Below are 27,045 nucleotides of genomic sequence, written 5' to 3'. Positions count from 1 at the left end.
ATGGGCCCCAAACCTACCAAAGTACAGCTCCAGGAGCTTTTGGCAGAGTTTGAAAAGGCCAACCCCTCTGAGGATGGCAACTCAGAGGATGAAGATAGTGACTTGGAGGGAAATTCCCCCCCTCCAGTCCTACTTAGGGAGAGCAGGGCTTCTCAAGCCCTGACTCCACAAATAATAGTCAGAGATACTGGTTCCCTCACAGGAGGGACCAACAACTCTGAGATCACTGAGGATAACTCCAGTGAAGAGGACATCCAGTTAGCCAGGATGGCCAAAAGATTGGCTTTGGAAAGACAGATCCTAGCCATAGAGAGGGAAAGACAAGAGATGGGCCTAGGACCCATCAATGGTGGCAGCAACATAAATAGGGTCAGAGATTCTCCTGACATGTTGAAAATCCCCAAAGGGATTGTAACTAAATATGAAGATGGTGATGACATCACCAAATGGTTCACAGCTTTTGAGAGGGCTTGTGTAACCAGAAAAGTGAACAGATCTCACTGGGGTGCTCTCCTTTGGGAAATGTTCACAGGAAAGTGTAGGGATAGACTCCTCACACTCTCTGGACAAGATGCAGAATCTTATGACCTCATGAAGGGTACCCTGATTGAGGGCTTTGGATTCTCCACTGAGGAGTACAGGATTAGGTTCAGGGGGGCTCAGAAATCCTCGAGCCAGACCTGGGTTGACTTTGTTGACTACTCAGTGAAAACACTAGATGGTTGGATTCAAGGCAGTGGTGTAAGTAATTATGATGGGCTGTACAATTTATTTGTGAAAGAACACCTGTTAAGTAATTGTTTCAATGATAAACTGCATCAGCATCTGGTAGACCTAGGACCAATTTCTCCCCAAGAATTGGGAAAGAAGGCGGACCATTGGGTCAAGACAAGGGTGTCCAAGACTTCAACAGGGGGTGACCAAAAGAAAGGGGTCACAAAGACTCCCCAGCAGAAGGGTGATGAGACAACCAAAACTAAAAATAGTAAAGAGTCTTCTACAGGCCCCCAAAAACCTGCACAGGAGGGTGGGCCCAGAGCCTCTTCACAAAACAATGGGTACAAGGGTAAAAACTTTGATCCCAAAAAGGCCTGGTGTCATAGCTGTAAACAGCATGGACACCAAACTGGAGACAAGGCCTGTCCCAAGAAAGGTTCCACTCCAAACTCCCATCCAGGTAACACTGGTATGGCTAGTCTCCAAGTGGGATCAACAGTGTGCCCAGAGCAAATCAGGGTCCACACTGAAGCTACTCTAGTTTCTGAGGGTGGGGTGGATTTAGCCACACTAGCTGTCTGGCCGCCTAACATGCAAAAATACAGACAGCAACTCTTAATTAATGGGACTAGAATAGAGGGCCTGAGGGATACAGGTGCCAGTGTCACCATGGTGACAGAGAAACTGGTTTCCCCTGGCCAATACCTGACTGGAAAAACTTACACAGTCACCAACGCTGACAATCAGAGAAAAGTACATCCCATGGCAATGGTTACTTTAGAATGGGGAGGGGTCAATGGCCTGAAACAGGTGGTGGTCTCCTCAAATATCCCAGTGGACTGTCTGCTTGGAAATGACCTGGAGTCCTCAGCATGGGCTGAGGTAGAGCTAAAAACCCATGCAGCAATGCTGGGTATCCCTGAACTGGTGTGTGTGAAAACAAGAGCACAGTGCAAGGCACAGGGTGAAAAAGTAGAGCTGGAGTCTGGAAAAATGGCCCAGCCTACCAAGAGAACAGGAAAGTCAGTTGGGAAACCAACTGCAACACAGCAAAAGAAAGGGAACCTCTCTTCTCAGGAAGAAGTTCTGCCCTCTGAGGGAACTGAGCCTTTGGAGCTTGAACCTTATCAGGTTGAGCTCTTAGGCCCAGGGGGACCCTCAAGGGAAGAGCTGTGTAAGGGACAAGAAACCTGTCCCTCTCTTGAAGGCCTTAGGCAGCAAGCTGCTGAAGAGTCCAAAGGCAAGAAAAATGGAACACATAGGGTCTATTGGGAAGATGGGCTCCTGTACACTGAGGCCAGAGACCCCAAACCTGGTGCCACTAGGAGAGTGGTAGTGCCTCAGCTGTTCAGAGAGTTCATCCTAACATTGGCCCATGACATTCCCCTTGCTGGACATTTGGGACAAACCAAGACGTGGGAGAGGTTAGTCAACCACTTCTACTGGCCCAATATGTCCAACATGGTTAAGGAGTTTTGCCTCTCCTGCCCCACCTGTCAAGCCAGTGGTAAGACAGGTGGGCATCCAAAGGCCCCCCTCATTCCACTTCCAGTGGTGGGGGTGCCCTTTGAAAGAGTGGGTGTGGACATAGTTGGTCCACTGGAACCTCCCACAGCCTCAGGAAATATGTATATCCTGGTAGTAGTGGATCATGCTACCAGGTATCCTGAAGCTATTCCCCTTAGGTCGACTACTGCCCCTGCAGTAGCCAAGGCCCTCATTGGTATCTTTACCAGAGTGGGTTTCCCTAAGGAGGTGGTGTCTGACAGAGGTACCAACTTCATGTCAGCATACCTAAAGCACATGTGGAATGAGTGTGGAGTGACTTATAAATTCACTACACCTTACCATCCACAAACTAATGGCTTAGTTGAGAGATTCAACAAGACATTAAAAGGCATGATCATGGGGCTCCCAGAAAAACTCAAAAGGAGATGGGATGTCCTCCTGCCATGTCTGCTTTTCGCTTACAGGGAGGTACCACAGAAGGGAGTAGGGTTCTCACCCTTTGAACTTCTGTTTGGTCATCCTGTAAGGGGACCACTTGCCCTTGTTAAAGAAGGCTGGGAGAGACCTCTCCATGAGCCTAAACAAGACATAGTGGACTATGTACTTGGCCTTCGCTCTAGAATGGCAGAGTACATGGAAAAGGCAACCAAAAACCTTGAGGCCAGCCAACAACTCCAGAAGTTTTGGTATGACCAAAAGGCTGCACTGGTTGAGTTCCAACCAGGGCAGAAAGTCTGGGTTCTGGAGCCTGTGGCTCCCAGGGCACTCCAGGACAAATGGAGTGGCCCTTACCCAGTACTAGAGAGGAAGAGTCAGGTCACCTACCTGGTGGACCTGGGCACAAGCAGGAGCCCCAAGAGGGTGATCCATGTGAACCGCCTTAAGCTCTTCCATGACAGGGCTGATGTGAATCTGTTGATGGTAACAGATGAGGATCAGGAGGCAGAGAGTGAACCTCTCCCTGATCTTCTGTCATCAGACCCAAGAGATGGCACAGTAGATGGAGTGATCTACTCAGACACCCTCTCTGGCCAACAGCAAGCTGATTGTAGGAGAGTCCTACAACAGTTTCCTGAACTCTTCTCCTTAACCCCTGGTCAGACACACCTGTGTACCCATGATGTGGACACAGGAGACAGCATGCCTGTCAAGAACAAAATCTTTAGACAGTCTGACCATGTTAAGGCAAGCATCAAGGTGGAAGTCCACAAGATGCTGGAATTGGGAGTCATTGAGCGCTCTGACAGCCCCTGGGCTAGCCCAGTGGTCTTAGTCCCCAAACCTCACACCACAGATGGAAAGAAAGAGATGAGGTTTTGTGTGGACTACAGAGGGCTCAATTCTGTCACCAAGACAGATGCTCATCCAATTCCAAGAGCTGATGAGCTCATTGATAAATTAGGTGCTGCCAAATTTCTAAGTACCTTTGACTTGACAGCAGGGTACTGGCAAATAAAAATGGCACCTGGAGCAAAAGAAAAGACAGCATTCTCCACACCTGATGGGCATTATCAGTTTACTGTTATGCCCTTTGGTTTAAAGAATGCCCCTGCCACCTTCCAAAGGTTGGTGAATCAAGTCCTTGCTGGCTTGGAGTCCTTTAGCACAGCTTATCTTGATGATATTGCTGTCTTTAGCTCCACCTGGCAGGATCACCTGGTCCACCTGAAGAAGGTTTTGAAGGCTCTGCAATCTGCAGGCCTCTCTATCAAGGCATCCAAATGCCAGATAGGGCAGGGAACTGTGGTTTACTTGGGCCACCTTGTAGGTGGAGGCCAAGTTCAGCCACTCCAACCCAAGATCCAGACCATTCTGGACTGGGTAGCTCCAAAAACCCAGACTCAAGTCAGGGCATTCCTTGGCTTGACTGGGTACTACAGGAGGTTTGTGAAGGGATATGGATCCATTGTGACAGCCCTCACTGAGCTCACCTCCAAGAAAATGCCCAAGAAAGTGAACTGGACTGTGGACTGCCAACAGGCCTTTGACACCCTGAAACAGGCAATGTGCTCAGCACCAGTTCTCAAAGCTCCAGATTATTCTAAGCAGTTCATTGTGCAGACTGATGCCTCTGAACATGGGATAGGGGCAGTTTTGTCCCAAACAAATGATGATGGCCTTGACCAGCCTGTTGCTTTCATTAGCAGGAGGTTACTCCCCAGGGAGCAGCGTTGGAGTGCCATTGAGAGGGAGGCCTTTGCTGTGGTTTGGTCCCTGAAGAAGCTGAGACCATACCTCTTTGGGACTCACTTCCTAGTTCAAACCGACCACAGACCTCTCAAATGGCTGATGCAAATGAAAGGTGAAAATCCTAAACTGTTGAGGTGGTCCATCTCCCTACAGGGAATGGACTTTATAGTGGAACACAGACCTGGGACTGCCCATGCCAATGCAGATGGCCTTTCCAGGTTCTTCCACTTAGAAAATGAAGACTCTCTTGGGAAAGGTTAGTCTCATCCTCTTTCGTTTGGGGGGGGGGTTGTGTAAGGAAATGCCTCCTTGGCATGGTTGCCCCCTGACTTTTTGCCTTTGCTGATGCTATGTTTACAATTGAAAGTGTGCTGAGGCCTGCTAACCAGGCCCCAGCACCAGTGTTCTTTCCCTAACCTGTACTTTTGTATCCACAATTGGCAGACCCTGGCATCCAGATAAGTCCCTTGTAACTGGTACTTCTAGTACCAAGGGCCCTGATGCCAAGGAAGGTCTCTAAGGGCTGCAGCATGTCTTATGCCACCCTGGAGACCTCTCACTCAGCACAGACACACTGCTTACCAGCTTGTGTGTGCTAGTGAGGACAAAACGAGTAAGTCGACATGGCACTCCCCTCAGGGTGCCATGCCAGCCTCTCACTGCCTATGCAGTATAGGTAAGACACCCCTCTAGCAGGCCTTACAGCCCTAAGGCAGGGTGCACTATACCATAGGTGAGGGTACCAGTGCATGAGCATGGTACCCCTACAGTGTCTAAACAAAACCTTAGACATTGTAAGTGCAGGGTAGCCATAAGAGTATATGGTCTGGGAGTCTGTCAAACACGAACTCCACAGCACCATAATGGCTACACTGAAAACTGGGAAGTTTGGTATCAAACTTCTCAGCACAATAAATGCACACTGATGCCAGTGTACATTTTATTGTAAAATACACCACAGAGGGCACCTTAGAGGTGCCCCCTGAAACTTAACCGACTATCTGTGTAGGCTGACTAGTTTTAGCAGCCTGCCACAAACCGAGACATGTTGCTGGCCCCATGGGGAGAGTGCCTTTGTCACTCTGAGGCCAGTAACAAAGCCTGCACTGGGTGGAGATGCTAACACCTCTCCCAGGCAGGAATTGTCACACCTGGCGGTGAGCCTCAAAGGCTCACCTCCTTTGTGCCAACCCAGCAGGACACTCCAGCTAGTGGAGTTGCCCGCCCCCTCCGGCCAGGCCCCACTTTTGGCGGCAAGGCCGGAGAAAATAATGAGAAAAACAAGGAGGAGTCACTGGCCAGTCAGGACAGCCCCTAAGGTGTCCTGAGCTGAGGTGACTCTAACTTTTAGAAATCCTCCATCTTGCAGATGGAGAATTCCCCCAATAGGGTTAGGATTGTGACCCCCTCCCCTTGGGAGGAGGCACAAAGAGGGTGTACCCACCCTCAGGGCTAGTAGCCATTGGCTACTAACCCCCCAGACCTAAACACGCCCTTAAATTTAGTATTTAAGGGCTACCCTGAACCCTAGAAAATTAGATTCCTGCAACTACAAGAAGAAGGACTGCCCAGCTGAAAACCCCTGCAGCGGAAGACCAGAAGACGACAACTGCCTTGGCTCCAGAAACTCACCGGCCTGTCTCCTGCCTTCCAAAGATCCTGCTCCAGCGACGCCTTCCAAAGGGACCAGCGACCTCGACATCCTCTGAGGACTGCCCCTGCTTCGAAAAGACAAGAAACTCCCGAGGACAGCGGACCTGCTCCAAGAAAAGCTGCAACTTTGTTTCCAGCAACTTTAAAGAACCCTGCAAGCTCCCCGCAAGAAGCGTGAGACTTGCAACACTGCACCCGGCGACCCCGACTCGGCTGGTGGCGATCCAACACCTCAGGAGGGACCCCAGGACTACTCTGATACTGTGAGTACCAAAACCTGTCCCCCCTGAGCCCCCACAGCGCCGCCTGCAGAGGGAATCCCGAGGCTTCCCCTGACCGCGACTCTTTGAACCTAAAGTCCCGACGCCTGGGAGAGACCCTGCACCCGCAGCCCCCAGGACCTGAAGGACCGGACTTTCACTGGAGAAGTGACCCCCAGGAGTCCCTCTCCCTTGCCCAAGTGGAGGTTTCCCCGAGGAACCCCCCCCTTGCCTGCCTGCAGCGCTGAAGAGATCCCGAGATCTCTCATAGACTAACATTGCGAACCCGACGCTTGTTTCTACACTGCACCCGGCCGCCCCCGCGCCGCTGAGGGTGAAATTTCTGTGTGGACTTGTGTCCCCCCCGGTGCCCTACAAAACCCCCCTGGTCTGCCCTCCGAAGACGCGGGTACTTACCTGCAAGCAGACCGGAACCGGGGCACCCCCTTATCTCCATTCTAGCCTATGTGTTTTGGGCACCACTTTGAACTCTGCACCTGACCGGCCCTGAGCTGCTGGTGTGGTGACTTTGGGGTTGCTCTGAACCCCCAACGGTGGGCTACCTTGGACCAAGAACTGAACCCTGTAAGTGTCTTACTTACCTGGTAAAACTAACAAATACTTACCTCCCCTAGGAACTGTGAAAATTGCACTAAGTGTCCACTTTTAAAACAGCTATTTGTGAATAACTTGAAAAGTATACATGCAATTTTGATGATTTGAAGTTCCTAAAGTACTTACCTGCAATACCTTTCGAATGAGCTATTACATGTAGAATTTGAACCTGTGGTTCGTAAAATAACCTAAGAAAAGATATTTTTCTATATAAAAACCTATTGGCTGGATTTGTCTCTGAGTGTGTGTACCTCATTTATTGTCTATGTGTATGTACAACAAATGCTTAACACTACTCCTTGGATAAGCCTACTGCTCGACCACACTACCACAAAATAGAGCATTAGTATTATCTATTTTTACCACTATTTTACCTCTAAGGGGAACCCTTGGACTCTGTGCATGCTATTCCTTACTTTGAAATAGCACATACAGAGCCAACTTCCTACACCTTGTCTCCAGTTTGGTGTCCATGCTGTTTACAGCTATGACACCAGGCCTTTTTGGGATCAAAGTTTTTACCCTTGTACCCATTGTTTTGTGAAGAGGCTCTGGGCCCACCCTCCGGTGCAGGTTTTTGGGGGCCTGTAGAAGACTCTTTACTATTTTTAGTTTTGGTTGTCTCATCACCCTTCCCCTGGGGAGTCTTTGTGACCCCTTTCTTTTGGTCACCCCCTGTTGAAGTCTTGGACACCCTTGTCTTGACCCAATGGTCCGCCTTCTTTCCCAATTCTTGGGGAGAAATTGGTCCTAGGTCTACCAGATGCTGATGCAGTTTATCATTGAAACAATTACTTAACAGGTGTTCTTTCACAAATAAATTGTACAGCCCATCATAATTACTTACACCACTGCCTTGAATCCAACCATCTAGTGTTTTCACTGAGTAGTCTACAAAGTCAACCCAGGTCTGGCTCGAGGATTTTTGAGCCCCCCTGAATCTAATCCTATACTCCTCAGTGGAGAATCCAAAGCCCTCAATCAGGGTACCCTTCATGAGGTCATAAGATTCTGCATCTTGTCCAGAGAGTGTGAGGAGTCTATCCCTACACTTTCCTGTGAACATTTCCCAAAGGAGAGCACCCCAGTGAGATCTGTTCACTTTTCTGGTTACACAAGCCCTCTCAAAAGCTGTGAACCATTTGGTGATGTCATCACCATCTTCATATTTAGTTACAATCCCTTTAGGGATTTTCAACATGTCAGGAGAATCTCTGACCCTATTTATGTTGCTGCCACCATTGATGGGTCCTAGGCCCATCTCTTGTCTTTCCCTCTCTATGGCTAGGATCTGTCTTTCCAAAGCCAATCTTTTGGCCATCCTGGCTAACTGGATGTCCTCTTCACTGGGGCTATCCTCAGTGATTTCAGAGGTGTTGGTCTCTCCTGTGAGGGAACCAGCATCTCTGACTATTATTTTAGGAGTCAGGGTTTGAGGGACCCTGTTCTCCCTAGATAGGACTGGTAGGGGGGAATTTTCCTCCAAGTCACTATCCTCTTCCTCTGAGTTGCCACCCTCAGAGGGGTTGGCCTTTTCAAACTCTGCCAAAAGCTCCTGGAGCTGTATTTTGGTAGGTTTGGGGCCCATTGTTATTTTCTTTATTTTACAGAGTGACCTTAGCTCCCTCATCTTAAGATGGAGGTAAGGTGTGGTGTCGAGTTCCACCACAGTCACATCTGTGCTAGACATTTTGCTTCTAAAAGTTGGAATACTTTTTAAGAATCTACAACTGGTTCTAGAATCTAATTCAAACTTTTACAAACTTTTAAACTCTAAAAGAAATGCTAAACAGGATCTAACACAAGGCCCTAGCAGGTCTTTTAAGAATTTAGAAAACTTTTCAAATTGCAAAAATCAATTTCTAATGACAATTTTGGAATTTGTCGTGTGATCAGGTATTGGCTGAGTAGTCCAGCAAATGCAAAGTCTTGTACCCCACCGCTGATCCACCAATGTAGGAAGTTGGCTCTGTATGTGCTATTTCAAAGTAAGGAATAGCATGCACAGAGTCCAAGGGTTCCCCTTAGAGGTAAAATAGTGGTAAAAATAGATAATACTAATGCTCTATTTTGTGGTAGTGTGGTCGAGCAGTAGGCTTATCCAAGGAGTAGTGTTAAGCATTTGTTGTACATACACATAGACAATAAATGAGGTACACACACTCAGAGACAAATCCAGCCAATAGGTTTTTATATAGAAAAATATATTTTCTTAGTTTATTTTAAGAACCACAGGTTCAAATTCTACATGTAATATCTCATTCGAAAGGTATTGCAGGTAAGTACTTTAGGAACTTCAAATCATCAAAATTGCATGTATACTTTTCAAGTTATTCACAAATAGCTGTTTTAAAAGTGGACACTTAGTGCAATTTTCACAGTTCCTAGGGGAGGTAAGTATTTGTTAGGTTAACCAGGTAAGTAAGACACTTACAGGGCTTAGTTCTTGGTCCAAGGTAGCCCACCGTTGGGGGTTCAGAGCAACCCCAAAGTCACCACACCAGCAGCTCAGGGCCGGTCGGGTGCAGAGTTCAAAGTGGTGCCCAAAACACATAGGCTAGAATGGAGAGAAGGGGGTGCCCCGGTTCCGGTCTGCTTGCAGGTAAGTACCCGCGTCTTCGGAGGGCAGACCAGGGGGGTTTGGTAGGGCACCGGGGGGGACACAAGCCCACACAGAAATTTCACCCTCAGCAGCGCGGGGGCGGCCGGGTGCAGTGTAGAAACAAGCGTCGGGTTTGTAATGGAAGTCAATGGGAGATCTAGGGATCTCTTTAGCGCTGCAGGCAGGCAAGGGGGGGGTTCCTCGGGGAAACCTCCACTTGGTCAAGGGAGAGGGACTCCTGGGGGTCACTCCTCCAGTGAAAGTCCGGTCCTTCAGGTCCTGGGGGCTGCGGGTGCAGGGTCTCTCCCAGGTGTCGGGACTTTAGGTTCAAAGAGTCGCGGTCAGGGGAAGCCTCGGGATTCCCTCTGCAGGCGGCGCAGTGGGGGCTCAGGGGGGACAGGTTTTGGTACTCACAGTATCAGAGTAGTCCTGGGGTCCCTCCTGAGGTGTTGGATCGCCACCAGCCGAGTCGGGGTCGCCGGGTGCAGTGTTGCAAGTCTCACGCTTCTTGCGGGGAGCTTGCAGGGTTCTTTAAAGCTGCTGGAAACAAAGTTGCAGCTTTTCTTGGAGCAGGTCCGCTGTCCTCGGGAGTTTGTCTTTTCGAAGCAGGGGCAGTCCTCAGAGGATGTCGAGGTCGCTGGTCCCTTTGGAAGGCGTCGCTGGAGCAGGATCTTTGGAAGGCAGGAGACAGGCCGGTGAGTTTCTGGAGCCAAGGCAGTTGTCGTCTTCTGGTCTTCCGCTGCAGGGGTTTTCAGCTGGGCAGTCCTTCTGGTAGTTGCAGGAATCTAATTTTCTAGGGTTCAGGGTAGCCCTTAAATACTAAATTTAAGGGCGTGTTTAGGTCTGGGGGGTTAGTAGCCAATGGCTACTAGCCCTGAGGGTGGGTACACCCTCTTTGTGCCTCCTCCCAAGGGGAGGGGGTCACAATCCTAACCCTATTGGGGGAATCCTCCATCTGCAAGATGGAGGATTTCTAAAAGTTAGAGTCACTTCAGCTCAGGACACCTTAGGGGCTGTCCTGACTGGCCAGTGACTCCTCCTTGTTTTTCTCATTATTTTCTCCGGCCTTGCCGCCAAAAGTGGGGCCTGGCCGGAGGGGGCGGGCAACTCCACTAGCTGGAGTGTCCTGCTGGGTTGGCACAAAGGAGGTGAGCCTTTGAGGCTCACCGCCAGGTGTGACAATTCCTGCCTGGGAGAGGTGTTAGCATCTCCAACCAGTGCAGGCTTTGTTACTGGCCTCAGAGTGACAAAGGCACTCTCCCCATGGGGCCAGCAACATGTCTCGGTTTGTGGCAGGCTGCTAAAACTAGTCAGCCTACACAGATAGTCGGTTAAGTTTCAGGGGGCACCTCTAAGGTGCCCTCTGTGGTGTATTTTACAATAAAATGTACACTGGCATCAGTGTGCAGTCATTGTGCTGAGAAGTTTGATACCAAACTTCCCAGTTTTCAGTGTAGCCATTATGGTGCTGTGGAGTTCGTGTTTGACAGACTCCCAGACCATATACTCTTATGGCTACCCTGTACTTACAATGTCTAAGGTTTTGTTTAGACACTGTAGGGGTACCATGCTCATGCACTGGTACCCTCACCCATGGTATAGTGCACCCTGCCTTAGGGCTGTAAGGCCTGCTAGAGGGGTGTCTTACCTATACTGCGTAGGCAGTGAGAGGCTGGCATGGCACCCTGAGGGGAGTGCCATGTCGACTTACTCGTTTTGTCCTCACTAGCACACACAAGCTGGCAAGCAGGGTGTCTGTGCTGAGTGAGAGGTCTCCAGGGTGGCATAAGACATGCTGCAGCCCTTAGAGACCTTCCTTGGCATCAGGGCCCTTGGTACTAGAAGTACCAGTTACAAGGGACTTATCTGGATGCCAGGGTCTGCCAATTGTGGATACAAAAGTACAGGTTAGGGAAAGAACACTGGTGCTGGGGCCTGGTTAGCAGGCCTCAGCACACTTTCAATTGTAAACATAGCATCAGCAAAGGCAAAAAGTCAGGGGGCAACCATGCCAAGGAGGCATTTCCTTACAGCAGGCATCTGGACTCTACATAGCATGTGCAAGCCCGAAAAACACTTAAGAGGAAATGCTGCACGTCTGCAGTGATGGGGCCTGTAGAAAGGGTAATCTTTCTAGCATAGTTACCCCAACCTTGTTGGTCTGTGTTTAGACTGTAGTTCAATGGGATGCTAATCAGGACCCCAGTGACTGTGCTCTCTCCCCTAAATGTGGAGGTCAGTAGTTTCTTATACCCACAATTGGCCTACTGGTGCACACATGCAAGTCCCTAGTATAGGGTTCTAGGTTCCCAGTGCATTGGTACACCAGGGGTCTAACCCCCCCCCACCCCTCCCTCCCTCCCCACTCCTTCCCTGCCCACTCCTTCCCTGCCCTACCCCCTTCCCTCCCTGCCCTACCCCCTTCCCTCCCTGCCCTACCCCCTTCCCTCCCTGCCCTACCCCCTTCCCTCCCTGCCCTACCCCCTTCCCTCCCTGCCCTTATCTCAAGGTATGTAGTGGACACTGGTCAACACGAGTGGTCCAACTACATAATAGCTTCTCCAAACCTAGGCATCCTTGGTATCAAACATGTTGGAATCAAGCAACTACACAGATTCCAGATAGTTACATGAAACCATGTACTCTGGGGGTTCTTTAGAGAACCCCCAGTTCTGCCTGTGCAGCCTTATAGGGTCTAGCTGCCTGGCCGGGCTATTGCTGACCCCAAGCACTGTTCTGCCCTCCTGCTGTTGGACCTGGCTCAGGCCGGAGGGGCAGAACAAAGGATTTCCTGCAAGGGAGAGGTGTGACCACCTTACCCAATGTATTGGATGTCTAAGGGGTGGGGTGGCCTCTGAGTAAAACCAGACGTCTCTGAAGGGCATATTGGGTGCCCTTGTTGCATAATCTGGTTTGCACCAGTTCAGGAACCCCCAGTTCCCGCTCGGCCGTGAAACTACACAAAAGGAAAGGGGAGTGACCAGCCCCCTGTCCATCTCCTCCCCTAGGAAGGAGCATAGAGCTCTGCCAGGTGCCCACTTGATTCTACCATCTTTGAAACAAGATGGGCAGAGGCCCCTACGAGCATCTGACTGGTTAGGCTAGGTAGAGGATGTCTGATAGGTGTGTCTTCAGAGAGTGACCAACCCCCTTTTAGGGTTATTTAAGGGCTCCCACGTGGATGGGTCCTCAGATTCGTCGAGCAAGACTCTCCAAGGAAATCTGCAAGCCATTTTCTGCATCTGGTGGGTAGGCTCCCACAGCAACATTATTTCTGCAGATCCTGCAAGAATTCTGCAATATCCAACGCTGTGCATCCACCAGGGCCACACCCCTGTTTGCACCTGGAAGCAAGTAGAAATCTCCCTTGGAGTGAAGGAAGCTGGCTCTGTATATACTATAGCAAAATGAGATAGTGTGCTCAGAATCCAGGGGTTCCACAGAGGCTTAGGTAGATAATACTAATGCTCTCTTGTGGTAGTGTGGTCGAGCAGTTAGGCTTACTGGAGGGTAGTGTTAGGCATTTGTTGTACACACACAGGCAATAATTGAGAACACACTCAATGACTTAACTCCAGGCCAATAGGTTTTTATACAGAAAAAAATATATTTTCTTAATTTATTTTTTAGACCCACAAGATTAAAATTGCAGGAAACTACTTCAATAGATTTCGATTTCATACATGTATTAACAGTACTGTGTTTGAAATTGGTAAGTCATACAGTTTAATTATTGGCAATAATCTGTTTTAAAAAATGGACAGTGCAACTTTCAGTCTCCAGGTTTTAGGAAGTCCACTGGGTGGGGTTCAAGTTAACCCCAAACACCCACTGCCAGCAACACTGAGCTGGCCGGGTGCAGAGGTCAAAGATGAGCTAATTTAACGTGCGCTCCTATGAAGACAGGAGGTACTCCGAGTCAGGCATGCCTGCAGGTAAGCAGCCGGGGAGGAGGGCCGCCTGCTGAACTTTGCAGCACCGGAGGTTGGGTTCCCCAAGGCCTGGGGGACACAGGTGCAGTGTGTCCTTAGGTGTCGGAGATCTTCGTCCGGAGCTTCGTGGTCAGGGGGGGTTCTCAGGATTCACTCTGCTGGAGTCATCGTGGAGAGGTCAACCCAGGGTGGGCAACGGATCGCAATCACCTGGGGATTGTCGCTAGCTGGGTGGACCACCTGGACAAGGGCTGTGGGCGTCTGGTGCAGAGAGGTCAGACTCACGCATTCAGGGTGAGGCTGGAGTCCTTCGTTGTTGGTTTTTCTTGGACAGGGCTGCTGTCCGCGGGAGTTATTGGTTCTTTTGGGTGTGGGGCAGTCCTCTGGAGCTTGGCAGAAGTCACTGGTCCCACTGGACACGATGCTGCTGTTTTGCAGGTTCTTTAAGCAAGAGACAGGCCAGTGCACTATACCGCAGGTGAGGCCATAAGTGCATGAGCACTAAGCCCCTACAGTGTCTAAGCAAAACCTTAGACATTGTAAGTGCAAGGTAGCCATAAGAATATATGGTCTGGGAGTCTGTTAATTAAGAACTCCACAGTTCAATAATGGCTACACTGAAATCTGGGAAGTTCAGTATCAAATTTCTCAGCACAATAAATGCACTTGATGCCAGTGTGGGATTTATTGTCAAATACACGAAGAGGGCATCTTAGAGATGCCCTCTGAATACCAGTCCGACTCCTAGTGCTAGGCTGACCAGTTTCTGTCAGCCTGCCACAACTTTGCCTACTGCACCCGGCCACCCCTGTGCCGCTGAGGGTGTGTTATGTATTTACTTCAAATCTTGTGGTTCTAAAATAAATTAAGAAAATATAATATTCTATATAAAACCTGATAAGCCTACTGCTCAACCACGCTACCACAAAATAGAGCATTAGTATTATCTAATTTTGCCACTATCAACCTCTAAGGGAAACCCTTGGACTGTGCACAGTATCTCTCACTTTGAGCCACATATACGGAGCCAACTTCCTACACTTGACTTGTGTGTTTGTGTGGTAATTGTCTTAGTAGTACATGCTCCTAGTGGCTTGTAATCGTGGATGGGCGCTCAACCCATGCGCTGAGGGGCGGTCTGCCCTGAATATGAGAGACTTGACTGACAGTTAAGGGAAACTGAATTTATATTCTGCTGGCCAAGGAAAAAGCAAGAGACAACCAGAGGGACCAACTTAAAAGTTCATGTAAGGAAATGCCTCCTTGGCATGGTTGCCCCCTGACTTTTTGCCTTTGCTGATGCTATGTTTACAATTGAAAGTGTGCTGAGGCCTGCTAACCAGGCCCCAGCACCAGTGTTCTTTCCCTAACCTGTACTTTTGTATCCACAATTGGCAGACCCTGGCATCCAGATAAGTCCCTTGTAACTGGTACTTCTAGTACCAAGGGCCCTGATGCCAAGGAAGGTCTCTAAGGGCTGCAGCATGTCTTATGCCACCCTGGAGACCTCTCACTCAGCACAGACACACTGCTTGCCAGCTGGTGTGTGCTAGTGAGGACAAAACGAGTAAGTCGACATGGCACTCCCCTCAGGGTGCCATGCCAGCCTCTCACTGCCTATGCAGTATAGGTAAGACACCCCTCTAGCAGGCCTTACAGCCCTAAGGCAGGGTGCACTATACCATAGGTGAGGGTACCAGTGCATGGGCATGGTACCCCTACAGTGTCTAAAGAAAACCTTAGACATTGTAAGTGCAGGGTAGCCATAAGAGTATATGGTCTGGGAGTCTGTCAAACACGAACTCCACAGCACCATAATGGCTACACTGAAAACTGGGAAGTTTGGTATCAAACTTCTCAGCACAATAAATGCACACTGATGCCAGTGTACATTTTATTGTAAAATGCACCACAGAGGGCACCTTAGAGGTGCCCCCTGAAACCTATCCGACTATCTGTGTAGGCTGACTGGTTCCAGCAGCCTGCCACACTAGAGACATGTTGCTGGCCCCATGGGGAGAGTGCCTTTGTCACTCTGAGGCCAGTAACAAAGCCTGCACTGGGTGGAGATGCTAACACCTCCCCCAGGCAGGAGCTGTGACACCTGGCGGTGAGCCTCAAAGGCTCACCCCTTTGTCACAGCCCAGCAGGGCACTCCAGCTTAGTGGAGTTGCCCGCCCCCTCCGGCCACGGCCCCCACTTTTGGCGGCAAGGCTGGAGGGAACAAAGAAAGCAACAAGGAGGAGTCACTGGCCAGTCAGGACAGCCCCTAAGGTGTCCTGAGCTGAGGTGACTCTGACTTTTAGAAATCCTCCATCTTGCAGATGGAGGATTCCCCCAATAGGGTTAGGATTGTGACCCCCTCCCCTTGGGAGGAGGCACAAAGAGGGTGTACCCACCCTCAGGGCTAGTAGCCATTGGCTACTAACCCCCCAGACCTAAACACGCCCTTAAATTTAGTATTTAAGGGCTACCCTGAACCCTAGAAAATTAGATTCCTGCAACTACAAGAAGAAGGACTGCCTAGCTGAAAAACCCCTGCAGAGGAAGACCAGAAGACGACAACTGCCTTGGCTCCAGAAACTCACCGGCCTGTCTCCTGCCTTCCAAAGATCCTGCTCCAGCGACGCCTTCCAAAGGGACCAGCGACCTCGACATCCTCTGAGGACTGCCCCTGCTTCGAAAAGACAAGAAACTCCCGAGGACAGCGGACCTGCTCCAAGAAAGGCTGCAACTTTGTTTCCAGCAGCTTTAAAGAACCCTGCAAGCTCCCCGCAAAAGGCGTGAGACTTGCAACACTGCACCCGGCGACCCCGACTCGGCTGGTGGCGATCCAACACCTCAGGAGGGACCCCAGGACTACTCTAAGGCTGTGAGTACAAAAACCTGTCCCCCCTGAGCCCCCACAGCGCCGCCTGCAGAGGGAATCCCGAGGCTTCCCCTGACCGCGACTCTTTGAATCCTAAGTCCCGACACCTGGGAGAGACCCTGCACCCGCAGCCCCCAGGACCTGAAGGACCGGACTTTCACTGGAGGAGTGACCCCCAGGAGTCCCTCTCCCTTGCCCAAGTGGAGGTTTCCCCGAGGAACCCCCCCCTTGCCTGCCTGCAGCGCTGAAGAGATCCCTAGATCTCCCATTGACTTCCATTACAAACCCGACGCTTGTTTCTACACTGCACCCGGCCGCCCCCGCGCTGCTGAGGGTGAAATTTCTGTGTGGGCTTGTGTCCCCCCCGGTGCCCTACAAAACCCCCCTGGTCTGCCCTCCGAAGACGCGGGTACTTACCTGCAAGCAGACCGGAACCGGGGCACCCCCTTCTCTCCATTCTAGCCTATGTGTTTTGGGCACCACTTTGAACTCTGCACCTGACCGGCCCTGAGCTGCTGGTGTGGTGACTTTGGGGTTGCTCTGAACCCCCAACGGTGGGCTACCTTGGACCAAGAACTGAACCCTGTAAGTGTCTTACTTACCTGGTAAAACTAACAAATACTTACCTCCCCTAGGAACTGTGAAAATTGCACTAAGTGTCCACTTTTAAAACAGCTATTTGTGAATAACTTGAAAAGTATACATGCAACTTTGATGATTTGAAGTTCCTAAAGTACTTACCTGCAATACCTTTCGAATGAGCTATTACATGTAGAATTTGAACCTGTGGTTCTTAAAATAAACTAAGAAAAGATATTTTTCTATATAAAAACCTATTGGCTGGATTTGTCTCTGAGTGTGTGTACCTCATTTATTGTCTATGTGTATGTACAACAAATGCTTAACACTACTCCTTGGATAAGCCTACTGCTCGACCACACTACCACAAAATAGAGCATTAGTATTATCTATTTTTACCACTATTTTACCTCTAAGGGGAACCCTTGGACTCTGTGCATGCTATTCCTTACTTTGAAATAGCACATACAGAGCCAACTTCCTACATTGGTGGATCAGCGGTGGGGTACAAGACTTTGCATTTGCTGGACTACTCAGCCAATACCTGATCACACGACAAATTCCAAAATTGTCATTAGAAATTGATTTTTGCAATTTGAAAAGTTTTCTAAATTCTTAAAAGACCTGCTAGGGCCTTGTGTTAGATCCTGTTTAGCATTTCTTTTAGAGTTTAAAAGTTTGTTAAAAGTTTGAATTAGATTCTAGAACCAGTTTTAGTTTCTTAAAAAGTATTCCAACTTTTAGAAGCATAATGTCTAGCACAGATGTGAATGTGGTGGAACTCGACACCACACCTTACCTCCATCTACAGATGAGAGAGCTAAGGTCACTCTGTAAACTAAAGAAAATAGCAATAGGCCCCAAACCTACCAAAGTACAGCTCCAGGAGCTTTTGGCAGAGTTTGAAAAGGCCAACCCCTCTGAGGATGGCAACTCAGAGGATGAAGATAGTGACTTGGAGGGAAATTCCCCCCCTCCAGTCCTACTTAGGGAGAGCAGGGCTTCTCAAGCCCTGACTCCACAAATAATAGTCAGAGATGCTGGTTCCCTCACAGGAGGGACCAACAACTCTGAAATCACTGAGGATAACTCCAGTGAAGAGGACATCCAGTTAGCCAGGATGGCCAAAAGATTGGCTTTGGAAAGACAGATCCTAGCCATAGAGAGGGAAAGACAAGAGATGGGCCTAGGACCCATCAATGGTGGCAGCAACATAAATAGGGTCAGAGATTCTCCTGACATGTTGAAAATCCCCAAAGGGATTGTAACTAAATATGAAGATGGTGATGACATCACCAAATGGTTCACAGCTTTTGAGAGGGCTTGTGTGACCAGAAAAGTGAACAGATCTCACTGGGGTGCTCTCCTTTGGGAAATGTTCACAGGAAAGTGTAGGGATAGACTCCTCACACTCTCTGGACAAGATGCAGAATCTTATGACCTCATGAAGGGTACCCTGATTGAGGGCTTTGGATTCTCCACTGAGGAGTACAGGATTAGGTTCAGGGGGGCTCAAAAATCCTCGAGCCAGACCTGGGTTGACTTTGTTGACTACTCAGTGAAAACACTAGATGGTTGGATTCAAGGCAGTGGTGTAAATAATTATGATGGGCTGTACAATTTATTTGTGAAAGAACACCTGTTAAGTAACTGTTTCAATGATAAACTGCATCAGCATCTGGTAGACCTAGGACCAATTTCTCCCCAAGAATTGGGAAAGAAGGCGGACCATTGGGTCAAGACAAGGGTGTCCAAGACTTCAACAGGGGGTGACCAAAAGAAAGGGGTCACAAAGACTCCCCAGCAGAAGGGTGATGAGACAACCAAAACTAAAAATAGTAAAGAGTCTTCTACAGGCCCCCAAAAACCTGCACAGGAGGGTGGGCCCAGAGCCTCTTCACAAAACAATGGGTACAAGGGTAAAAACTTTGATCCCAAAAAGGCCTGGTGTCATAGCTGTAAACAGCATGGACACCAAACTGGAGACAAGGCCTGTCCCAAGAAAGGTTCCACTCCAAACTCCCATCCAGGTAACACTGGTATGGCTAGTCTCCAAGTGGGATCAACAGTGTGCCCAGAGCAAATCAGGGTCCACACTGAAGCTACTCTAGTTTCTGAGGGTGGGGTGGATTTAGCCACACTAGCTGTCTGGCCGCCTAACATGCAAAAATACAGACAGCAACTCTTAATTAATGGGACTAGAATAGAGGGCCTGAGGGATACAGGTGCCAGTGTCACCATGGTGACAGAGAAACTGGTTTCCCCTGGCCAATACCTGACTGGAAAAACTTACACAGTCACCAACGCTGACAATCAGAGAAAAGTACATCCCATGGCAATGGTTACTTTAGAATGGGGAGGGGTCAATGGCCTGAAGCAGGTGGTGGTCTCCTCAAATATCCCAGTGGACTGTCTGCTTGGAAATGACCTGGAGTCCTCAGCATGGGCTGAGGTAGAGCTAAAAACCCATGCAGCAATGCTGGGTATCCCTGAACTGGTGTGTGTGAAAACAAGAGCACAATGCAAGGCACAGGGTGAAAAAGTAGAGCTGGAGTCTGGAAAAATGGCCCAGCCTACCAAGAGAACAGGAAAGTCAGTTGGGAAACCAACTGCAACACAGCAAAAGAAAGGGAACCTCTCTTCTCAGGAAGAAGTTCTGCCCTCTGAGGGAACTGAGCCTTTGGAGCTTGAACCTTATCAGGTTGAGCTCTTAGGCCCAGGGGGACCCTCAAGGGAGGAGCTGTGTAAGGGACAAGAAACCTGTCCCTCTCTTGAAGGCCTTAGGCAGCAAGCTGCTGAAGAGTCCAAAGGCAAGAAAAATGGAACACATAGGGTCTATTGGGAAGATGGGCTCCTGTACACTGAGGCCAGAGACCCCAAACCTGGTGCCACTAGGAGAGTGGTAGTGCCTCAGCTGTTCAGAGAGTTCATCCTAACATTGGCCCATGACATTCCCCTTGCTGGACATTTGGGACAAACCAAGACGTGGGAGAGGTTAGTCAACCACTTCTACTGGCCCAATATGTCCAACATGGTTAAGGAGTTTTGCCTCTCCTGCCCCACCTGTCAAGCCAGTGGTAAGACAGGTGGGCATCCAAAGGCCCCCCTCATTCCACTTCCTGTGGTGGGGGTGCCCTTTGAAAGAGTGGGTGTGGACATAGTTGGTCCACTGGAACCTCCCACAGCCTCAGGAAATATGTATATCCTGGTAGTAGTGGATCATGCTACCAGGTATCCTGAAGCTATTCCCCTTAGGTCGACTACTGCCCCTGCAGTAGCCAAGGCCCTCATTGGTATCTTTACCAGAGTGGGTTTCCCTAAGGAGGTGGTGTCTGACAGAGGTACCAACTTCATGTCAGCATACCTAAAGCACATGTGGAATGAGTGTGGAGTGACTTATAAATTCACTACACCTTACCATCCACAAACTAATGGCTTAGTTGAGAGATTCAACAAGACATTAAAGGGCATGATCATGGGGCTCCCAGAAAAACTCAAAAGGAGATGGGATGTCCTCCTGCCATGTCTGCTTTTCGCTTACAGGGAGGTACCACAGAAGGGAGTAGGGTTCTCACCCTTTGAACTTCTGTTTGGTCATCCTGTAAGGGGACCACTTGCCCTTGTTAAAGAAGGCTGGGAGAGACCTCTCCATGAGCCTAAACAGGACATAGTGGACTATGTACTTGGCCTTCGCTCTAGAATGGCAGAGTACATGGAAAAGGCAACCAAAAACCTTGAGGCCAGCCAACAACTCCAGAAGTTTTGGTATGACCAAAAGGCTGCACTGGTTGAGTTCCAACCAGGGCAGAAGGTCTGGGTTCTGGAGCCTGTGGCTCCCAGGGCACTCCAGGACAAATGGAGTGGCCCTTACCCAGTGCTAGAGAGGAAGAGTCAGGTCACCTACCTGGTGGACCTGGGCACAAGCAGGAGCCCCAAGAGGGTGATCCATGTGAACCGCCTTAAGCTCTTCCATGACAGGGCTGATGTGAATCTGTTAATGGTAACAGATGAGGATCAGGAGGCAGAGAGTGAACCTCTCCCTGATCTTCTGTCATCAGACCCAAAAGATGGCACAGTAGATGGAGTGATCTACTCAGACACCCTCTCTGGCCAACAGCAGGCTGATTGTAGGAGAGTCCTACAACAGTTTCCTGAGCTTTTCTCCCTAACCCCTGGTCAGACACACCTATGTACCCATGATGTGGACACAGGAGACAGCATGCCTGTCAAGAACAAAATCTTCAGACAGTCTGACCATGTTAAGGAAAGCATCAAGGTGGAAGTCCACAAGATGCTGGAATTGGGAGTCATTGAGCGCTCTGACAGCCCCTGGGCTAGCCCAGTGGTCTTAGTCCCCAAACCTCACACCACAGATGGAAAGAAAGAGATGAGGTTTTGTGTGGACTACAGAGGGCTCAATTCTGTCACCAAGACAGATGCTCATCCAAGTCCAAGAGCTGATGAGCTCATTGATAAATTAGGTGCTGCCAAATTTCTAAGTACCTTTGACTTAACAGCAGGGTACTGGCAAATAAAAATGGCACCTGGAGCAAAAGAAAAGACAGCATTCTCCACACCTGATGGGCATTATCAGTTTACTGTTATGCCCTTTGGTTTAAAGAATGCCCCTGCCACCTTCCAAAGGTTGGTGAATCAAGTCCTTGCTGGCTTGGAGTCCTTTAGCACAGCTTATCTTGATGATATTGCTGTCTTTAGCTCCACCTGGCAGGATCACCTGGTCCACCTGAAGAAGGTTTTGAAGGCTCTGCAATCTGCAGGCCTCTCTATCAAGGCATCCAAATGCCAGATAGGGCAGGGAACTGTGGTTTACTTGGGACACCTTGTAGGTGGAGGCCAAGTTCAGCCACTCCAACCCAAGATCCAGACCATTCTGGACTGGGTAGCTCCAAAAACCCAGACTCAAGTCAGGGCATTCCTTGGCTTGACTGGGTATTACAGGAGGTTTGTGAAGGGATATGGATCCATTGTGACAGCCCTCACTGAACTCACCTCCAAGAAAATGCCCAAGAAAGTAAACTGGACTGTGGACTGCCAACAGGCCTTTGACACCCTGAAACAGGCAATGTGCTCAGCACCAGTTCTCAAAGCTCCAGATTATTCTAAGCAGTTCATTGTGCAGACTGATGCCTCTGAACATGGGATAGGGGCAGTTTTGTCCCAAACAAATGATGATGGCCTTGACCAGCCTGTTGCTTTCATTAGCAGGAGGTTACTCCCCAGGGAGCAGCGTTGGAGTGCCATTGAGAGGGAGGCCTTTGCTGTGGTTTGGTCCCTGAAGAAGCTGAGACCATACCTCTTTGGGACTCACTTCCTAGTTCAAACTGACCACAGACCTCTCAAATGGCTGATGCAAATGAAAGGTGAAAATCCTAAACTGTTGAGGTGGTCCATCTCCCTACAGGGAATGGACTTTATAGTGGAACACAGACCTGGGACTGCCCATGCCAATGCAGATGGCCTTTCCAGGTTCTTCCACTTAGAAAATGAAGACTCTCTTGGGAAAGGTTAGTCTCATCCTCTTTCGTTTGGGGGGGGGTTGTGTAAGGAAATGCCTCCTTGGCATGGTTGCCCCCTGACTTTTTGCCTTTGCTGATGCTATGTTTACAATTGAAAGTGTGCTGAGGCCTGCTAACCAGGCCCCAGCACCAGTGTTCTTTCCCTAACCTGTACTTTTGTATCCACAATTGGCAGACCCTGGCATCCAGATAAGTCCCTTGTAACTGGTACTTCTAGTACCAAGGGCCCTGATGCCAAGGAAGGTCTCTAAGGGCTGCAGCATGTCTTATGCCACCCTGGAGACCTCTCACTCAGCACAGACACACTGCTTGCCAGCTGGTGTGTGCTAGTGAGGACAAAACGAGTAAGTCGACATGGCACTCCCCTCAGGGTGCCATGCCAGCCTCTCACTGCCTATGCAGTATAGGTAAGACACCCCTCTAGCAGGCCTTACAGCCCTAAGGCAGGGTGCACTATACCATAGGTGAGGGTACCAGTGCATGGGCATGGTACCCCTACAGTGTCTAAAGAAAACCTTAGACATTGTAAGTGCAGGGTAGCCATAAGAGTATATGGTCTGGGAGTCTGTCAAACACGAACTCCACAGCACCATAATGGCTACACTGAAAACTGGGAAGTTTGGTATCAAACTTCTCAGCACAATAAATGCACACTGATGCCAGTGTACATTTTATTGTAAAATGCACCACAGAGGGCACCTTAGAGGTGCCCCCTGAAACCTATCCGACTATCTGTGTAGGCTGACTGGTTCCAGCAGCCTGCCACACTAGAGACATGTTGCTGGCCCCATGGGGAGAGTGCCTTTGTCACTCTGAGGCCAGTAACAAAGCCTGCACTGGGTGGAGATGCTAACACCTCCCCCAGGCAGGAGCTGTGACACCTGGCGGTGAGCCTCAAAGGCTCACCCCTTTGTCACAGCCCAGCAGGGCACTCCAGCTTAGTGGAGTTGCCCGCCCCCTCCGGCCACGGCCCCCACTTTTGGCGGCAAGGCTGGAGGGAACAAAGAAAGCAACAAGGAGGAGTCACTGGCCAGTCAGGACAGCCCCTAAGGTGTCCTGAGCTGAGGTGACTCTGACTTTTAGAAATCCTCCATCTTGCAGATGGAGGATTCCCCCAATAGGGTTAGGATTGTGACCCCCTCCCCTTGGGAGGAGGCACAAAGAGGGTGTACCCACCCTCAGGGCTAGTAGCCATTGGCTACTAACCCCCCAGACCTAAACACGCCCTTAAATTTAGTATTTAAGGGCTACCCTGAACCCTAGAAAATTAGATTCCTGCAACTACAAGAAGAAGGACTGCCTAGCTGAAAAACCCCTGCAGAGGAAGACCAGAAGACGACAACTGCCTTGGCTCCAGAAACTCACCGGCCTGTCTCCTGCCTTCCAAAGATCCTGCTCCAGCGACGCCTTCCAAAGGGACCAGCGACCTCGACATCCTCTGAGGACTGCCCCTGCTTCGAAAAGACAAGAAACTCCCGAGGACAGCGGACCTGCTCCAAGAAAGGCTGCAACTTTGTTTCCAGCAGCTTTAAAGAACCCTGCAAGCTCCCCGCAAAAGGCGTGAGACTTGCAACACTGCACCCGGCGACCCCGACTCGGCTGGTGGCGATCCAACACCTCAGGAGGGACCCCAGGACTACTCTAAGGCTGTGAGTACAAAAACCTGTCCCCCCTGAGCCCCCACAGCGCCGCCTGCAGAGGGAATCCCGAGGCTTCCCCTGACCGCGACTCTTTGAATCCTAAGTCCCGACACCTGGGAGAGACCCTGCACCCGCAGCCCCCAGGACCTGAAGGACCGGACTTTCACTGGAGGAGTGACCCCCAGGAGTCCCTCTCCCTTGCCCAAGTGGAGGTTTCCCCGAGGAACCCCCCCCTTGCCTGCCTGCAGCGCTGAAGAGATCCCTAGATCTCCCATTGACTTCCATTACAAACCCGACGCTTGTTTCTACACTGCACCCGGCCGCCCCCGCGCTGCTGAGGGTGAAATTTCTGTGTGGGCTTGTGTCCCCCCCGGTGCCCTACAAAACCCCCCTGGTCTGCCCTCCGAAGACGCGGGTACTTACCTGCAAGCAGACCGGAACCGGGGCACCCCCTTCTCTCCATTCTAGCCTATGTGTTTTGGGCACCACTTTGAACTCTGCACCTGACCGGCCCTGAGCTGCTGGTGTGGTGACTTTGGGGTTGCTCTGAACCCCCAACGGTGGGCTACCTTGGACCAAGAACTGAACCCTGTAAGTGTCTTACTTACCTGGTAAAACTAACAAATACTTACCTCCCCTAGGAACTGTGAAAATTGCACTAAGTGTCCACTTTTAAAACAGCTATTTGTGAATAACTTGAAAAGTATACATGCAATTTTGATGATTTGAAGTTCCTAAAGTACTTACCTGCAATACCTTTCGAATGAGCTATTACATGTAGAATTTGAACCTGTGGTTCTTAAAATAAACTAAGAAAAGATATTTTTCTATATAAAAACCTATTGGCTGGATTTGTCTCTGAGTGTGTGTACCTCATTTATTGTCTATGTGTATGTACAACAAATGCTTAACACTACTCCTTGGATAAGCCTACTGCTCGACCACACTACCACAAAATAGAGCATTAGTATTATCTATTTTTACCACTATTTTACCTCTAAGGGGAACCCTTGGACTCTGTGCATGCTATTCCTTACTTTGAAATAGCACATACAGAGCCAACTTCCTACAGTTCACAATCCCGGAGCAGTGCACCATTCTGTGGCCTAGCTTACAAGCTCTGAAGCAGATTAGCCTACATACGACGATCTAAGAGATAGGTCGGTTTAAGTAAGGCAGGTAGATGAGTTTCTAATTTGTGGGGGTGCTCACACTATACAATGAATGGCTGTTTCTAAACTTTATCAGCTACGAAATTAAGATTCAACTACAAACCCTCATTATCGAGAGACAGTCAAGTGCCTACAGGGAGCATCCTGATTATAGTGCAATACTACTGTGAGCCAACATAAGGGTGGTAAAAGTCCATATCTCCAGGACGTTACACAGTACCTGCTAACAGGCACTTGACCTCAAGAAAGGCCGGAGGAGTTTTCTGGCCTACACATACATTCTGCCTATTAGCATCTTGATCTCTACAACCTACTAACAGAGCAGGAAAACTTCTTTCATAGCATTGCTAAACAGTAGTATTCTCATGCCAGTACCAGTAAGTATCCCAGCAAACATTTCCACTAGAACCCAAGAAAAGTGCTCATAACACCATCCATATAAAGTTTTCATAAAAGTAAGTTTTCAGACCCTGGTGTGTTGGAAATAAGAAAAAGCAGGATACAATAGTACTGAAAACATTTAACTTAACACTTCCATGATCATTTGACAAGTAAACATGTATTTCAAATATGAAGGTTACCTACATTCAATATTAAATTGAGATGGTTAACTAAGAGCCATCAGAAATCGGGTTCACATACATGCCTGCCACATTAAATACCTGTTTATGAGATGACAAAAAAATAACATCCTTCACTCCACCAAAAGGCTTGGCTAGGTTAGCAACTTCTTCTGCAGTATAATCCTTCTCAGGAAAGTTAGTCACAAGGATGACACCATAGTCCAATTCCTGAACAAAGAAAAGTTAAATAAATAAAAACAGATCTGTCATCATAAATAACATTATGAGATAGAGAACGCAAATTTGGTCTTTGTCAAGGGGACGGGGGAATAGCAAATGTACAACTGATATGTAGACATCACTTCCACACACCTGATATTGTTAATGCTTATATTAGTGCATACTGAACAGTATACTTATTTGCAACAGTCCTCATTCTCCAGCTCTCTCACATACAGGCTTGTGGAAGTCTATTCATTGCTAGCCAACAGCAAGAGGCAACCAGCAGGTTGTCCTTTTTTAAAAATGAACACTCCTATAATTCAAAACCAGCACACTATCCTGTTAAACAGTTCTCTCAGGCTCTTAAGTAGATCAGGCTACATTGGACTAGTGTAAGAAAGGAATGTTACTTACTATGTAAGCATCTGTTTGAGGCATCTAGTGCTGTGGCATTTAGTGCAGCAGATTCACATGCTCTGCATGCTCCCACCATCAAGAGTTGGATCTGGGTGTGTGCAGGTTCTTTATCGTTAAGTCTTTCAAGTAACGAGGTAGAGTGACTCCTTCTCGGTGACACTGTGCATGGGTATCGACTCCAGTGATAGGATTGCATTACCGCAGGAGGGAGACAATACAGTGTAGAGTAAGTAATGAAATGTTCATGTGATAGTTTATTCTACACTAACAGCCTCAAGTGCCCAGTGAGGTGGTGTAGGAAGGTCACTTTCTCATGGTTACCCCCACTTTTTGCCAGTTTATCAGCGTGCTTAGACTGTTTTCACTGGAATCTTGTTAACCAGGACCCCAGTGATTGCGCTCTCCACTAAATTTGGTTACTCTGGTACTCTTTACACCCCACAATTGGCACACTGGTAGACCCCTATAAGTTCCTAGTATATAGTACTTCGGTACCCAGTATAGTAAAGTGCCCTTCTTGGCATGGTCCCCCCCCCCCCCCCCCCCCCCACACCTTTTGCATGATATT

At 49.1% G+C, this 27,045-nt stretch overlaps 1 protein-coding gene across 1 annotated transcript in view; it reads right to left on the bottom strand.

The window, feature by feature from the left end:
- LOC138275587 (zinc finger protein 638-like) overlaps positions 1-27,045 on the bottom strand; it is a 156,252-nt gene that overhangs the window by 18,686 nt on the left and 110,521 nt on the right. The window contains exon 7 of the mRNA XM_069219131.1: positions 25,938-26,066. Coding sequence (XP_069075232.1) covers positions 25,938-26,066 — 129 coding nt within the window. The remainder of the gene's footprint in view (positions 1-25,937; positions 26,067-27,045) is intronic.

The sequence above is a fragment of the Pleurodeles waltl genome, unplaced genomic scaffold (assembly GCF_031143425.1).
Source record: "Pleurodeles waltl isolate 20211129_DDA unplaced genomic scaffold, aPleWal1.hap1.20221129 scaffold_292, whole genome shotgun sequence".
In the NCBI taxonomy this organism is placed as follows: Eukaryota; Metazoa; Chordata; class Amphibia; order Caudata; family Salamandridae; genus Pleurodeles; species Pleurodeles waltl.
The sequence above is the reverse complement of the archived record's forward strand: the minus strand, read 5'-3'. Positions and strand labels throughout refer to the sequence as shown.